Genomic DNA, 16,314 nt, shown 5'->3' on the forward strand with positions numbered 1-16,314 from the left:
ATCCTTCCTAGGTGTGAGGAAATGGGGTAGTGGTCTCCTCCCAGTAGAATATAACCACCACCACTCAAATTACACTCTTCCAGACCTGTTTGAGGACAAAGGTCTCATTTCCCCTTCCCTCAGGCAGGCAGGCGGGTCCTGAGCTGATCTCAACTAGGTCCTCTCCTGGGAGTATTGAAGGAATGTCCCTGTGTCCCCTCCCCATTACCTAAGAATTTAAAGAATAATTATGGACTTTAGGGTTAAGAATACTTCATTCTGGGGCAGCTAGGTGGTGCAGTGGATAAAGCACTGGCCCTGGATTCAGGAGGACCTGAGTTCAAATCCGGCCTCAGACACTTGAAACTTACTAGCTGTGTGACCCTGGGCAAGTCACTTAACCCCCATTGCCCCACAAACAAAACAAAACAAAAACTTCATTCTGGTGAGCTAGCTTTCACCCATAGATTGTAACCCTTAAGTAATCGGCCAGTGATGAACAAGAGGATCCATTTTGTGTTAAGGACTAGGGATTAAAATGGGGCCTGTTAGCCCCCTATACTCTGCACTTGCTGGCTGTAGCACTTATTGGAAAGTGTCCATTCTAATGAGAATGAAAACAAATGAACCTTTGACACATGGAGGCTGAGTTCCAGAGAATGATTGAGCAGGGGTTGTTTTCCTCACTAGGTCTCAGTTTACCTGAGGCGGTGCCCTTTCCTTTGTTAAAAGCTAAGGAAGAATTGAGGCCAAAGATGACCTACTTTGCCTTCACAAAAGAATCAATGTGGGAGGGGAAGATCCTCAGAATTTCTGGCCAGAACAGAAGCAATTGCTATTTACACACTCATGAGTAAGTGAAGCTTGGGCTGGGACCTATTATTGGCCATCAGTGAGATCCAGAATGATTTGGGTTTAAAGATTTGGGTTTGAATCGTAATGGGCTTTATCAAAGACAGGTTTACCAGAGGTATATTTCAAGAAATCATAAATGAAAACTACATGAGACAAAAGTTAATTGTCCCAGCTTTTTAAAAAAATAATTAAATAAGGAAAAAAATCTAGGCCCCAATGCCCAAGATCCCTAGTGAAGTATAAGTGATCAAAATTTATATTCCTTTGGACAGAGCACCCATACATAAGAATAACACTGCCATTTAAACAGAAGGGAGAGCGAAGGAAGAGGCCCCTCACCTATAAAATGGGACTAATACTATCTCCCTTCCAAGGTCCTAGCATGAAATGAGGTAACCTATGGAAGGTGCTATACAAATGCTATTGTTGTGTTCCAGGTGGATTCAAACATCAGTGCTTCAGTCAGTTTTAAGATGACAGAGTAAAAACTTATAGGATGTGGTGCCAAGTTATGGCATTTTGTAAGACTTCCATGTATTCAATATCCTTACTGTCAGTGGTCAGGTAAGCCTGAACCCTTAAGAATCAGCCCTGGAATCATAGACCTTGCTTCACATCCAGCTTCTTTGCAAACCTGAGCAAATTTCTTGATTTCTCCAAGTGCCGGGGGAGTCACAAAGACTTTTAACTTCAGGCCTCCAGGCCCATCGCTGCATTTCTAGAGGCCTTGACATTCCTGCAGACCATCATGGGTACACTAGACATTCTCACCCTAAAGGTCTATGAGAGTTGTCTAATGGGAAACCTTGCTATTTTCAGCAGAACAATGAGATGGAGTGCTTACCTTTCTGTAATCAATTTTCTGTCATTTTTATACTTTTCTCCAAATATTCCCCCCACCAAAAAACTCAGTCACTGTGCCTCTTATACTAATCTTTCAATTTTGCATATCCTTTATTATTCATCTTCTAATTTGCATCACCTTCATTTTTTTTTTTTTGCCTTTTCAGCAGACTATAAAAATATTCATTCTTCTGAAACTGAGTGAAAACTTTGGTTCCGTTCTTGAATCTCTGGGCTGTGGCATCCATTAGTGGCTCTTCCCTTATGACTTTAAGTAATAAAGAATGCTTTGGTCAAATAAGAAAGATGCCGGGTTCTGAATTCAATGCTAAGTTACTAAGAAACTGCTGTTATACCAGGGGAGAGAGTTTTGCATACCCTCCAGGAGAACAATAACAAAGTCATGCCTCACTATACTGTGGAGGTAACCTTGGGTTCTTGATGGCTATAATAATAAGAAGAATAAAGCAATAATAATATCTGACATTTATATAGCACTTTAAAAGTTTGCAAAGAACTTTACACATGTTTTCTCAGAAATGAAACTGCTGTGGCAGGAGACATACCCAAACATATTTTAAAGGAAGCTGAACTTCCCTAGTGGCCCAAGACATTTGGATATGGCTTTGGTTTCAGTAGTCTCTGTGAGGGAGACTGTACAAAGAAAAGGGAAGAAGTCATGAGGTGTCTTGAGTAACCTTAAGTACCATGAGTTGCCAAAAAGTACAGCCATTTTGTTTTCAAATATTGTGCAAGCCTAACAGATGCTTCAGGGTTAACTGAATTTTCATTTTATAAACCACACACTACTCATTTTACTTTGTAATTTTTTTCTTTATTCCCTTTTCTAGAGTGGGAACTAAAAAATCCAACAAAAAATGGCAAAGGTCATGCAGAGCCCTCAAGCAAAGTACATTGAGCTGCTCTTTAATTCTTCATGAATAAAAGTTAAAACATGAAAGCGAATTTACCATTAACTTTTTTCTTTTTTAGTATTTGACTTCCTGAAGGCTTTTTCTTCACTTCACATACACAACACTGATATCAGGAAAGAACAAATCACTTTTAAAAAATAAAACACTTATTATAAAACAGGAAAAAAAAAACAAGTAGAGTCCCTGGCATTGAAGAAATGTGCAAAACCTTAACAATCTAAATAAAACCTCTTTAAAAAGAAAATAATAGTGTCTAAAATGACCACTGGAGAACCCTCCCCCCGTAAAAATTCCTCCAAACTTTCAAGTTGTCCTTACAGCTTTTAGTGTGTCCATAATCACTAAATGTCATCATCCCAAGAAATTGTGCGACTTCAGGCAAGTCACTTAAAAAACAAATCTCAGTGCTTCAGTTTTCTCATTTGTGAAATAGACCAGATGCCCTTGATAGTTGCTTCAGTTCTAATTCTACAAGTCTACGAATTTCATTCTAGCAAGAGAATATTAGGATAAACCCAGCTTTTCCAGCATAGTTCAAGTCCCTGGTACTGTAGAAGTCAGAAGACTGGCAATGCATACATTTTTAATCATCTCTTTTTTTGTGAAATAACAGAATTTCTGTGGGAAGGCCTGTCAGAATATGATCACTCAATTCCCCAGGGGAGTCTTCTTCACATTTCTAAATGATGGGATTTTCAGATGCTCTTGAGAAACACGTTATCTTGAAGATATTTCTTAGCAGCAAAAAACATTGAAAATGGGTACAACCCATAGCATGACTTTACCTTTCGTCTTTGAATCAGTTTAAAAACAAAACCAAACCAAACCGTTTTTTATAAGGGGTGGCTTATTATACAAGGCCAAAGTTAAACTCTCAAGTTTCTACAAAGCAAATCTTTGGTGGAACAATGACAACGGCCTGTATTTATGTCCAGTAATGCCCTGGAAGACGATGCCCTCCCCTGGTGGGAAGGAAACATGAAGGGATGGGCAAAGATCAATTAGTCGGGTCCTTTTATAGATGTATATCTAGAAAAGATACATATCTGTCTATGTCTTTTATTTATTATTGTCGTTACTTCTGTTTCCAACATGAAATGCTTGTGTGGCCTCTGGCTCATCGAGTACAATTTTAAAAAAAGGAGGATAATGACTCTATTTTTAACCCTGAGCTTTTTCTGTCCCATACCCGCTCTGTGACGCCCTGACCTGTGGTAGGGAGCAGACTATCACAAATGAAGAAAGGGAAGGCTACCTATTCCTTACCACTAGGGAAATACCGTTTCTACTCCTCAGATGTATATATAGGCAGTGCCTTTTTGCTCCCCCAGGTAGGTGCCTAGGGGGCTATGGGTGTGGCCCACAGGTACAGAGGTGGATGCCTGCCACAGTAGCCTGGGAGATAGCTCCTCTTTGAGATGGTCCATCACGGACTAAGGAAACTTCTAGAATGTTCTCCCTTGTGCTCAGGGGCCTTCCCTGGGACAGAGGAAAATGCTACAGGGGGAAGAGACAAAGGAGAGAGATTGTTTTCTCTGTGCCCTGAAGATTCTGTCCTATTCTCTCATGCACCAAGGTGGAGATAAGCCCAGATCACAAAGTGACAAACACTTGAAGCATGTGCAATGAGTAGATGCAGAAACTTTGGTCTGTATATATTTAAATTTGCATGTATGCATTCATCAAAAACGCCGTGACAATTTCTCATGGGACTTGGATCTGTTCTGGTCAATTTCCTGACACATCCCGTGTATCAACGGCCCATGTCCGTGGCCCAGAAGAGGGTGTGAAAAGATGACAGATTCAAAAGACAGTGTATCATCACCTTGAAGAATGGCAAACACACACACACACACAAAAAAAAAAAATTGACCAAGTGTCCTACGTATCAGGCTGTTTCCAGTGAAAAAAATCTTAGTCGCATCATAAACGGATGAGTCGAGAAATTTCAAAACTAAATTACAAGTGCTCTCAGGGACTTTGCCAAAAACTTTAGCCTAGTAGTAAGTGTGCCCTCTTACCTGCTCACACATTTCACATGTAGATGTCTTCCTGAAGGTCACTTATACTTACATATTAAAAATAATCTTTCAGTGGATGGGCCTTTTTCTTTTATTATCCATAGAAAGTTCATTCTCAAATGAAATACATTTACCCCCAGGTCCCTCTCCACACCTCCCCCACCCCACAGAGATTGCATGTACTCTAATGCCACATGAAAACAAAAACTCTTAACTATGTACAAAATCCAGTGTAAATCATACTAATGCATTAGCAATTTTTTTTTCTCTCTAATAGCTGTGGATAAAAGTGAACTTTAAAGAAAAAGTATAATCCCAAAGGATTAGTGGATTATCATCCTTTACAAAAGATGCTTGGGAGGAATGAAGCCTGCGTCCCTACCACAAAGACCATCTGTGCAAAAAAGAGGAACAAAGGCATTCAATGAGTAGGGATGAGATGGAAGGGTGTGTTTTAGACCTTTAAGTAATCAACTGATTTATAAATAAGTTATTTGAAAAAGGGAACAAGATTTACATAAAATTAATTAGAGGGGACTGTAAAATTTTCCTCCATAAAAGGTCTCCTGGTATAAAAAGCCACTTCTGGGGGAAGATTTTGCTTTCCCAGAGTCCTTTGGTAGCTTGGGACCTTGGCAGCCACCTCCTGGACCAGAAGGCTGCTTAGTCCAATTTGGGAAGTAGATTCAAATCTTCTCTACAGATAGAGATTAGTCAAGCTCATCAAAATTCATTGCTTGGCCTCTCCCAAGTACGGAGCACCGTGGCCTGGTGGTCACCTGGGGGAAGTCAGGAAGCGCTCAGAGATCCCTAGTGATGGCAGGTGGTCAGGAGGGGCTCACACGCCCTCTCTCCGGGACGCATCTCTTTTCATAGGTTTTGCTTCAGCCACTTGATGTAGCTGTCCCTAGTCCGAACTCCCACCGAGAAATTGGTGGGCCAGGAAGTGAAAATCATACAACCGTGGAAGGCGTCCTCAAAGTGGTCATGGGTCACGTCAACACCGGCGCTCTCCAAGCGCTTGACATACATGATGCCGTCGTCCCTTAGGACATCATGTTGGCAGGTCAAGACGTAGGTCTTTGGTAGGTTCTGAAGCACCTCCTGGTCGGCGATCAGAGGGGCTGAACGGGCATCCAGGAGCTGGGGCAGCTCTTGGACGATCCGGCCACTGCCCACTGTCTGCAGGACGGGTTTGTAATCCTTGGTGATGGACTTGGGCAAAAGGGAAAGCCAATCAAGGCGAGCCCTGAGAGGGGCGGCTCCTTCCACATCCAAGGATGTGTGGTTGTTGACCACCATGGCAGGGACGAAATCCTGGTTCCCTTTTAAGTAGTCGATCCAGTATCTGACCATGACGTGCCGGGGCAGGATCGGGGAGTTCACATTCTGCTGGTAGGATGGGGTGTTGAAGTCGAGAGCTTGGAGAACGGGGTAGATCAAAGCCTGGAGCTTGATCTTATTCCTGAAGGTGTCGTCTTTGCTAAACTGTGGGGGGAAAAAAGGAAGAACAGGGTGGTCTTTTGTTTGACATCATTCACATCGACCACACCCTGATAACTTAAAACATTCTAAAACTGAGTTAAGTCAATTAACAGCAATTAGAGACTGGTATTTCTCAGGTGAGGAAAGTCCCTCCACCAAAGCACGTCAATAACTTCTCTGTAACTTAAGAGTTTAGCGATCTGACTAGGTCACTGAGATGAAAAAGACTTGCCCAGGGTCACAGAGCTAGCATGAGGCAGCTAGGCAGTGTAATGGATGGAGTCAGAAAGAACTGAGTTCAAATTCTGCCTTGGGTTCTTTTTTTTTTTTTTTGGTAGGGCAATGGGGGTTAAGTGACTTGCTCAGGGTCACACAGCTAGTAAGTGTCAAGTGTCTGAGGCCGGATTTGAACTCAGGTCCTCCTGAATCCAGGGCAGGTGCTTTATCTACTGCACCACCTAGCTGCCCCCCTGTGCCACCTAGCTGCCCCGAACTCTGTCCTAGTATTGCAGGGAGAGGGGGGCAGGGGGACAACCAGAGAAGGGGGAGGAAGGAGGTCTGGCCCAAGGCTACTTCCTCCCACCTTTCCTAGCAGAGGTGGGGGACTATGGGTAGAGAAAACTGCAGAGACTGATAGACTTGGCTGATTAATTGGCTGGTTTTGCTGAACGGCCTTTCCCCCTCTTCCTTTTCCATACTGGCCCTCAGGAAGCATGAGAAAAGGAAGAGGCAGGGAAGGCAGCACAGGAGAAATCTGTTCAGTCCAGTTCAATGACCTTGGAGTCAGAGGACCCTAGTTCCAATCATGCTTCTTCAAATGCTACCAAAGCATCCTAGGGCAAGACATTTAAATTTTCCTCAACTGTAAAATGAAGTGGGCGGGACAGATGGTAACTGGGGTCCCTTCCAGCTCTGGGGCTATGATTGTCTTTTTTAGATTTTCTATTAAAAGGCTTACCAGTGGTGAGTAAATTGGCTCATACTGGCTCATGAGAGCTGATTGTTAAATTTCCAGTGTGAGCGTTTACACCCCAGAAATTGGCAAATCAGGGTCTGATTTATTGTTTTGTTATTGTCTAGACTTCAGATGGTAATGTAGAAAATATTACTAATGCAGATTAAACTTAAAAACATGATAGGCATATATTTTCTCCCAGAGAGCCAGTTGTTACAGCACATCCCTGCTTACGGGGTAGGGAAAGGAATAGATAGAAATGGAGATGGTGTGAAAACAAGATAGCAATAAGAATATATATTTTTAAAAGGTAGAAAAGATAAATGTTTTAGCCTGAACTGGACACTATTTTCATTCATTAAGCTTTTTTTTTTTTGGTGAGGCAATTGGGGTTAAGTGACTTTCCCAGGGTCACACAGCTAGTAAGTGTCAAGTGTCTGAGGCTGGATTTGAATTCAGGTCCTCCTGAATTCAGGGCCAGTGCTCTATCCACCATGCCACCTAGCTACCCCTTCATTAAGCTTTAATGACATACATATTTTACATCACTAAAAGCAATTTGCCTCAACAAAGGAGGTGGGAAGGGAAGGGAATAAGCACTTATATATCAGGTACTATGCTAAGCACTTTACCAATTTTATCTCATTTTATCCTCACAACAACCCTATGAGGTAGGTATTCTAACTGTGTAGGAAAGTGAGGCAGACAGAGGTTAAGTGACTTGCCCAGGGTCACACACTGTGTCTAAGATCAGATTTGAACTCAGGTCTTCCTGACTCCCGGCCCAGGACTCTATCCACTGTGCCAACTAGCTAGAAGGAAAACACTATGTATGAACAAGGCAGAAAAGAAGGGGGAAAACTGGTCCATCTAGATTGGGCTGGGCATAGCTTTGATTTCTGAGAATTATAATTATAATCAGGTACACTACTTAGCTTCATTGGGAAAATGACATATTAAGATAAACCCTCGAATCTCTCTTCCTGTGTGTTTCACATGAATAAGCATGTGAGAGACAGCCAGAGTCAGGAAGCCCTGGGCTGGAATCCCATCTCCATTGCTTAATAGTTGGGTGACCATGGCTTAAGTCTCTTGACCTTCCTGTGAATCAGTTTCTTCATCCATAAAATACTCTAATGGACTCAACACCTACAACTCATAATTATTTGGAGGCTCAGTTAAGTACTGTGCAAACCTGAATGCATTCTATGTGTCTATGACTATTATTCTTGCTAGCACGTATGCATCACTTTAAGGTTTGCAAAACACTTGATAAACATTATCTCATTTTATCCTTACAACTCTGTGAGTGAGGTTAAGTACTTTTTTGCCATTGCTCCGTCATTTCAAACACGTTCAACTCTTTATTTGAGGTTTTCTTGGCAAAGATACTGGAGTGGTTTGCCATTTCCTTCTCCAGCTTATTTTACAGGTGAGGAAACTGGGGCAAGCAAGGTAAATGACTTGCTTAGGATCACACAAGCAGGCATCTGAGGCCTGATTTGAACTCAGGAAAAGAAGTCTTCTTGACCCAGTCATAGCACCCTATCCACTGCCTCACCTAGCGGTCCAAAGATGAGGAAACCAAAGCAGACACTAGAGGTTAATACAGTCTGGGGTGGGATTTGAACTCAGCTCTTCCTGGTTCTAGGTTCAGGGATCTATCCACTGCACTACATAGCTGTCTCTATGACACTATGACACACTGCTCATTCAAAATGGCCTTTTAAAAAAAAAGAATTAACCTCATTGCCCTGCAAAAAAAGAAAGAAAGAAAAGAGAGCATCTTAGGGTTAGAGCTGGAAAGAACTTCAGGTCAACTATTTTGACTTCCGCTTTTTACAGATGAGGAAATTAAAGCCCATAGGATGACTTGCCTATGGTAACAGAGATAATAAGAATCCTTGGTGGGTGGATAAAGCACCAGCCCTGGATTCAGGAGGACCTGAGTTCAAATCCAGCCTCAGACACTTGACACTAGCTGTGTGACCCTGGGCAAGTCACTTAACCCCCATTACCCCACCAAAAAAAAAAAAAGAAGAAGAAGAATCCTTGGTGGGATCTGACTACAGAGCCCCTGGACTTGATCTATAGGACCTCCTAAAATAATCTTCTCAAGGATACTCTGTAGGTATTGGGGGGCAGCACCTTGGACAGATCCTTCCAACTCCCAAGGAAGGTTCAAAATAACAAAAGCAGACTTCAGACGTTCCCTTCTCCCTCCTCCCCTCGGTACCTGCTGACTCAGAGCTGCAGCCAAATTTCCACCAGCGCTGTCTCCAGAAATGGCTATTCTCGCCGGGTCGACAGAATACTTCTCCAGGACCTGAGGCTGCAGGAAATACTTGGCTGCCCGTTCTAGATCATAGAGTTGCTCAGGAAAATGAACCTTTGGTACCAGCCTGTATCTGTGGAGAAAAAGGATCTCTACATTTAAAGATCGTGGCAGATCTGCTCCTGAGAGTGACTGATGTACAGAGGGAGGATTGTTTTGAAACCAATCGATGGTCAACTGGAGATGGGAACGTTCATAGTGCAAAAAACTGCTCTGCTTTGAAGGCAGGGGTTGGGGGTGAGGACTAGCTTCTCATGGGGTAGGCAGCATCTCTTCTTACAACTTCCCCAACTTTTTCTAGAAATGGCTATAATCTTTCCCACCCGGAAACTTACACAGTCTATACCCATTCAACCTCACTAATATTCACTATTTCCCTTCTTGTACCTTCAGTGATAGGAAACCAGAGAGTCTGCCCAAGACCCCTACCTTTCTTTATGAATGTTTTTTTTTTTTGTGGGGCAGTGAGGGTTAAGTGACTTGCCCAGGTCACCCAGCTGGTAAGTGCCAAGTGTCTGAGGCCGGATTTGAACTCAGGTCCTCCCGAATCCAGGGCCATGGTTTATCCACAGTGCCATCTAACTCCCCCCCCCCCCACACACACACACCTTTCTTTATAAAACACATCACCCTGGCTGAAATGATTAAGAGGCTTTCGCCCAGCCTACATCTTCGAGCAACCACCCTACTTGGACTGCCCTGGTAGTATGCTTTCCAAGCCTGATTCGAAGATACCAGCTGCTGCCTCCACATGTCTTCCCTTGCTTAAGTTCAAAATGCTATAAGAAAGACTTAATCCAGGGAAGCTAGGTGGCGCAGTGGATAAAGCACCAGCCCTGAATCTTAATAGCTGTGTGACCTTGAGCAAGTCCCACTAAAAAAAAAAGAAAAGTTAAAAAAAAAGGCTTAATCCTTTAAATTGGGGTTCTTGAACTGGGGTCCCTGAATTTGTTTTTTTTAATATTTTGATAACTGTTTTAATATAATTGCTCTCCTTTGTAATCCTGCCTATTTTATTTTGTGCATTTGAAAGCATCCTTCTGAGAAAGGAAACATAGGTTTCACCAACCTGCAAAAGGGGTCCATGATGCAAATTTTATTTTATTTATTTGTTTATTTATTTTTTTGGTGAGGCAATTGGGGTTAAGTGACTTGCCCAGGGTCACACAGCTAGTAAGTGTTAAGTGTCTGAGGCCGGATTTGAACTCAGGTCCTCCTGAATCCAGGGCCAGTGCTCTATCCACTGCACCACCTGGCTGCCCCCAAATTTTATTTTAAAAAAAAGGTAAAGAACTCCTGCTTTAACCATTCACTGGCCAATTTGATTCATTTGGGAAATGTCCTTTAAGTCTAGGACAATAAGGAGTTATGACAATAAGCATAAACCCATACAATTTCCTTTTCAATACATCACAACTTTGGGATCACAGATCTCCAGCTGGGAGGGACTTTGGAGGTCATCTAGTCCACCCCCCCACCCCCCACCCCCACCTCATTTGTAGGCAAAAACACTGAGATTCACAAAGGGGAAAAGAATTGCCCAGGGTCACATAGATAGGAAGTCTTTTCCATCATTCATTGAGAATGCATTAATACATTATTGGAATTCATTTCCAGAAAACAGCATTGAGAGAATTTCTCAGTTAGGGAATTTCTTAGCCATACTGACAACCTCATGCATAATGAAACTGTCAAAGAGAAGAACCAAATCACGCCGTGTTGTGATTAGCTATTATTAGATCTATTGGAAACAATATTTTTTTAATAGAAAGCCTACTGACCTAGAATTATCTGTTATTTCTAATAATTTCCTCTAACTAAATACGTTATAACTGTCTATCTAAGTCGATCTATTGTAAATTGATCCTTAACCCAGAAAACCAGTAAGTTCTCTGCCTGACCCGTTCAACAAGTATAAGACACGTTTGCAATATATGGTCATACTAGTAAGGGGGACAAGAGCATCAGATTTCAAATGCATTTAAGAGGCAGACTAACATTCCCAGAAGCATTTTACCTTGGAGATGGTGATAGAACATCAGAGCTGGGAAGGACCTTACACATAGTGACACCCTATACCCTTCACTATATAACTTCATCCCATGAATTTTCGCTTCTCTGAAAAAAATTTCAATCTGTGGGGCAACAACAATAAGAAATCTGAGTCTTACAATCAGAGGAATTTTTAGATTGGAAAAATAGAAATGGAGCAGCTAGGTGGTGCAGTATATAAAGCACCAGCCCTGGATTCAGGAGGACCTGAGTTCAAATCCGACCTCAGACACTTGACGCTTACTAGCTGTGTGACCCTGGGCAAGTCACTTAACCCTCACTGCCCTAAAAAAAAAAATAGAAATGGAAATTCACAGAGGTTGACTGACTCTACTAAGATTGTAAGCCAGAGCACACACCCACACGCTCTCATTCATGGTACATCAGGGCTAAAATTCCTACCATCTTCTAGGGAGTATATTCCCCAGAACAAGCCAATCATTTCCACAGTGATTATGATGCTCCATCCTCAGATCCAGCATGCAAATTAGAACTAGAGCACAAATTGGAACTAGAGCACAAATTAGAACTAGAGCACAAATTGGAACTAGAGCACAATCAAAGAAGACAACTAATTGTTTTCTAAAGGGCACAGATAAAGGAAACAGCATGGATGTGGCCACCTTTGGATTAGGACATTTTGCGTGTTTGAGGGGGGGAGTCCAAAAGAGAACCCCTCCAATGACTGTCTCCCTGCAAGTCTTTCAAGTATCCAGAACCCCTTCTTCTCTCTGTTCTTAATGACTAATTAACCCTCATTAAAATACAATTAATCACTCAGAGCTAAGGGAGACTTCAGTATCTGTCCAGCCCAACTCGTGCTTGAATAGGAAGGGCTTCTACACCATCCCTAACAATTGGTCATCCAGCCTTAGCTTAGAAACTGCCAATGGGAAGGCAATATGGGAGTGGGATGGGAAGAAGACTACTTTTGGCTGCAGCCATTCCATCTGGGATAGCTCTAAGAGCTGGGACGTTTTTTCCTAACATCAGGTTCTAAGCACCCGCTTCTCGGGGTGCTTTAAGCTGAAACATAAGGCACTAGAAAGAACACTGCATTTGGAGTCAGAGCACCTAAGTTCAAATCTCGGCACACCACTCAGTGGGCCTATGTGACTCTGAATAATTCCCTGGGCCTCAGTTTCTTCCTCTGTAAATCGAGGATAATAACAGCACCCATTTCACAGAGTTGTGGAGATGACGGAATGAAATAATATATATTTATAAATCTGTGTAAATTGCTTTGCAAACCTTAAAAGTCAGTCAACAAGGATTTGCTAAGCACCTACTATGTGCCAGACACTGTGCTAAGTGCTGGGAATACAAAGAAAAGCAAAACCCAGTCCCTGTTCTCCAGGAGCTCACAGGTTAATGGGGGAGACAACATGCAAACAACTGTGGGAAGCACTTTATAAATGCCAGCTGTTATTATTACATGAGTTGCAGGCATATGGGACACTGACACCCTTCTCCCTTTCACTGGTGACCAATTAACCCTCATTGAAATACACTCATTAGCCATTCCCCAATGGATAAATGGTCAAAGGATATGAACAGGCAGTTTTCAGACAAAGAAATCAAAACTATCTATAATCATATGATTTGGTGTTTTGTTTTGTTTTTAGTGAGGCAATTGGGGTTAAGTGACTTGCCCAGGGTCACACAGCTAGTAAGTGTTAAGTGTCTGAGGCGGGATTTGAACTCAGGTACTCCTGACTCCAGGGCCCGTGCTTTATCCACTGCACCACCTAGCTGCCCCTATCTATAATCATGAAAAAATGCTCTAGATCACTATTGGTCAGAGAAATGAAAATTAAAACAACTCTGAGGTATCATTTCACACCTATCAAAGTAGAAAATATAACAAGAAAGGACAACATTGGATGTTGGAGGGGATGTGGGAAAGCTGGGACGCCAATCCACTGTTGGTGGAGTTGTGAAAAGATCCAACTATTCTGGAGAGAAATTTGGAACTATGCCCTAAGGGCTATAGAACTGTGCATACCCTTTGATCCAGCAATACCACTGCTAGGTTTATATCCCAAAGACATCTCCTGAAAGAGAAAAAGACCTATTTGTACAAAAATATTTATAGGAGCTCTTTTTGTGGTGGCTAAGAACTGGAAATCAAGGGAACGCCCATCAATTTGGGAATGGCTAAACAAACTGTGGTATATGATGGTGATGGAATATTATTGTGCTATAAGAAACAACAAGCAGGATGATTTTGGAAAGGCCTGGAAAGACTTGTGTGAACTGATGTCTAGTGAAGTGAGCAGAACCAGGAGAACATTGTGCATGGTGACAGCAATACTGTTTGATGAAGACCTGTGGTAGTCTTAACACTTCTCTGCAATACAATGATCCAAGACAATCCCAAAGAACTAATGATGAAGCATGCTATCCACCTCCAAAAAAGGAACTGATATTGATTGAGCACAGACTGAAGCATGCTGTTTTTCACTTTCATTTTTTCTTCAAGTTTTTTTTTTTTTTAGTGAGGTAATTGGGGTGAAGTGACTTGCCCAGGGTCACACAGCTAGTAAGTGTTAAGTGTCTGAGGCCGGATTTGAACTCAGGTACTCCTGACTCCAGGGCCGGTGCTCCATCCACTGCACCACCTAGCTGCCCCCAAGTTTTCTTATACAAAATGATTAATATGATAATGTTTTACATAATTGCACATGTATAACCTATATCTGATTGCTTACTGCTTCAGGGAGGGATGAGGGATAGAGGGATAAAGGTATAAAGGATAGAAGGAGGGATAAAATTTGGAACTCAAAACTTTAAATTAAAATGCTTATTATTTAAAAAAAAAACAAAGAAAAAAATACACCCACTAGTTGAAATGAGAGGCAAGCAGTGTGAAAATGGTGCATCTGTACCACTAGGTGGCGCCATTGTGCACTATGCATTAGATCTGTCCCCAGTCCTTTTTGCAAAGCTTGGGGCTCTTCAATTGTGAACCCTAATTCTTCATCTGAAATCCAAATAACCCAAATAACTGCCCAAGTCCCCTTCAGGAAATAAGTGCTTGCTGGGTCATCAGAAATACTTATCAATGACTCTTGGGTTCCTGACTTAAACACCCTGGAAAGCCAAACCCAATCCTGAGGCTAAATGTGGTTTTGAATTGTGTCTGATAGAGAAATGAGAAGACACCAAAGAACCCATTTTCTTTCTCAGATCCCGTCTTTTTTTTTTTTTTAGTGAGGTAACTGGGGTTAAGTGACTTGCCCAGAGTCACACAGCCAGTAAGTGTTCAGTGTCTGAGGCCTCATTTGAACTCAGGTCTGGTGACCTATCCACTGCGTCACCTAGCTGCCCCTCCCATCAGACTCTTTTTTGTTTTTTGTTTTTTCTGCGGGGCAATGGGGGTTAAGTGACTTGCCCAGGGTCACACAGCTAGTAAGTGTCAAGTGTCTGAGGCCGGATTTGAACTCAGGTACTCCTGAATCCAGGGCCAGTGCTTTATCCACTGCGCCACCTAGCTGCCCCATCAGACTCTTAATCCCAATGCAGGTTTCCTGAGAAAGGCCAGCTTCCAAACTCATATTAAGAGAGATAGCTTATTAAGCAACACAGCCCATTCATTATCTTTCTGCTGAGGTGGGAGGCCAGGGGGAGCCAGGGAAACCAGACACTTCCCAGTTCCCAAGGACTGAAGTGAACCAAGTATCTAAAAGTATCAGAAGTGACTGGAGAGATAAGGCAACTTCATGTAGACAGGAAGGACCTGAAGCTAATCGTTCCTGAAGGCTGTGGGGCTGCTACAGACAGCCAGGAGAATTCAGCTAGACCATTCTTTAGAAAGAAAGCTACCATCTGTTACAAGTGATCACATTTTTTGGAGCTGGAAGGAACCCAACCAGATATCTAGTCCAGCCCCAACATTTTGTGGAGGAGGCTAGTGAGGCCAAGAAAAGGGAAGTGACTTGCCCATGGTCACATGGGCACCAAGAATCTGGAGATTGGATGGCTCTCAGGACAGGAGATGAGGAATAGACTCATTTGGAAATCAAAGTGATGAAAAAAATGTTATTGATAAAATTGAAAATAAAGCTACTGTTGGGAGGGAGAAACCATTCTGCTCTTCGAGTCAGGCTGCCTGTCTTTAATTATTGGGCAGAAAAAAAAAATGTCAAAAATGCAAAGTCCTCAGCCAGGCATCCCCAGCCAGCCACAGTCTACCTCCTGCTGACTCTTGCAATCTTATTTCACATTCTTCTCCTTCACACACTCTTTGTCCCAGTCAAACCGGCCTGCCAGTATGACATTCTATTTTCTGCTTGTCTAAGAGCCAGCATGATCACTGCAATAGCTAGCGTTTATACAGCATTCTGATTTATAGAAACCCTAGTTACTTCCTTTGTATATATATATATATGTATATATGTGTATATATATGTGTATATATATATATATATATATATATATATATATATATATATATAAATATAGAGATATGTGCATGTGTGTGTGTTTTTCTTTAAGGTTTATAAAACACTGTACAAATATCATCTCATTTGATCCTTACAACAAATTCCGGAGGAGTAGGTGCCATTATTCCCATTTTTTACGGATGAGGAAATTGAAGCAAACAGGGTTAATTGCCTCCCCCTCCCCACCTCCCCCCACAGCTAATCTGAGGCTGGATTTGAATTTAGCTCTTGCTGACTCCAAGCTCCAGCCACTGTGCTACCTAGCTGCCCTGCTTCCAAGCTGCCCCCTTCTCACTTCTGATTTACAGAAACCCTACCATAAGACCTAGCCTGACTCCCCCGGTTGTCTATACTTACCCCTGAGGCTACTTTGCCTAACGTTGACTGTACTTTATACTTACTTGTACTT

At 42.3% G+C, this 16,314-nt stretch overlaps 1 protein-coding gene across 1 annotated transcript in view; it reads right to left on the reverse strand.

Moving 5' to 3' along the window:
* Window positions 1-2,490: 2,490 nt before the first annotated feature.
* The window catches only part of NCEH1 (neutral cholesterol ester hydrolase 1), a 60,413-nt gene continuing 46,589 nt past the window's right edge, over window positions 2,491-16,314 (reverse strand). Inside the window, exons 4-5 of the mRNA XM_043992831.1 lie at window positions 9,310-9,481; window positions 2,491-6,121 (exon numbers count right to left, since the gene is read on the reverse strand). Of these exons, the coding sequence (XP_043848766.1) occupies window positions 5,504-6,121; window positions 9,310-9,481 (790 nt within the window). The 3' untranslated portion in view covers window positions 2,491-5,503. The remainder of the gene's footprint in view (window positions 6,122-9,309; window positions 9,482-16,314) is intronic.

This window comes from Dromiciops gliroides, chromosome 3 (genome assembly GCF_019393635.1).
Source record: "Dromiciops gliroides isolate mDroGli1 chromosome 3, mDroGli1.pri, whole genome shotgun sequence".
Lineage (NCBI taxonomy): Eukaryota > Metazoa > Chordata > Mammalia > Microbiotheria > Microbiotheriidae > Dromiciops > Dromiciops gliroides.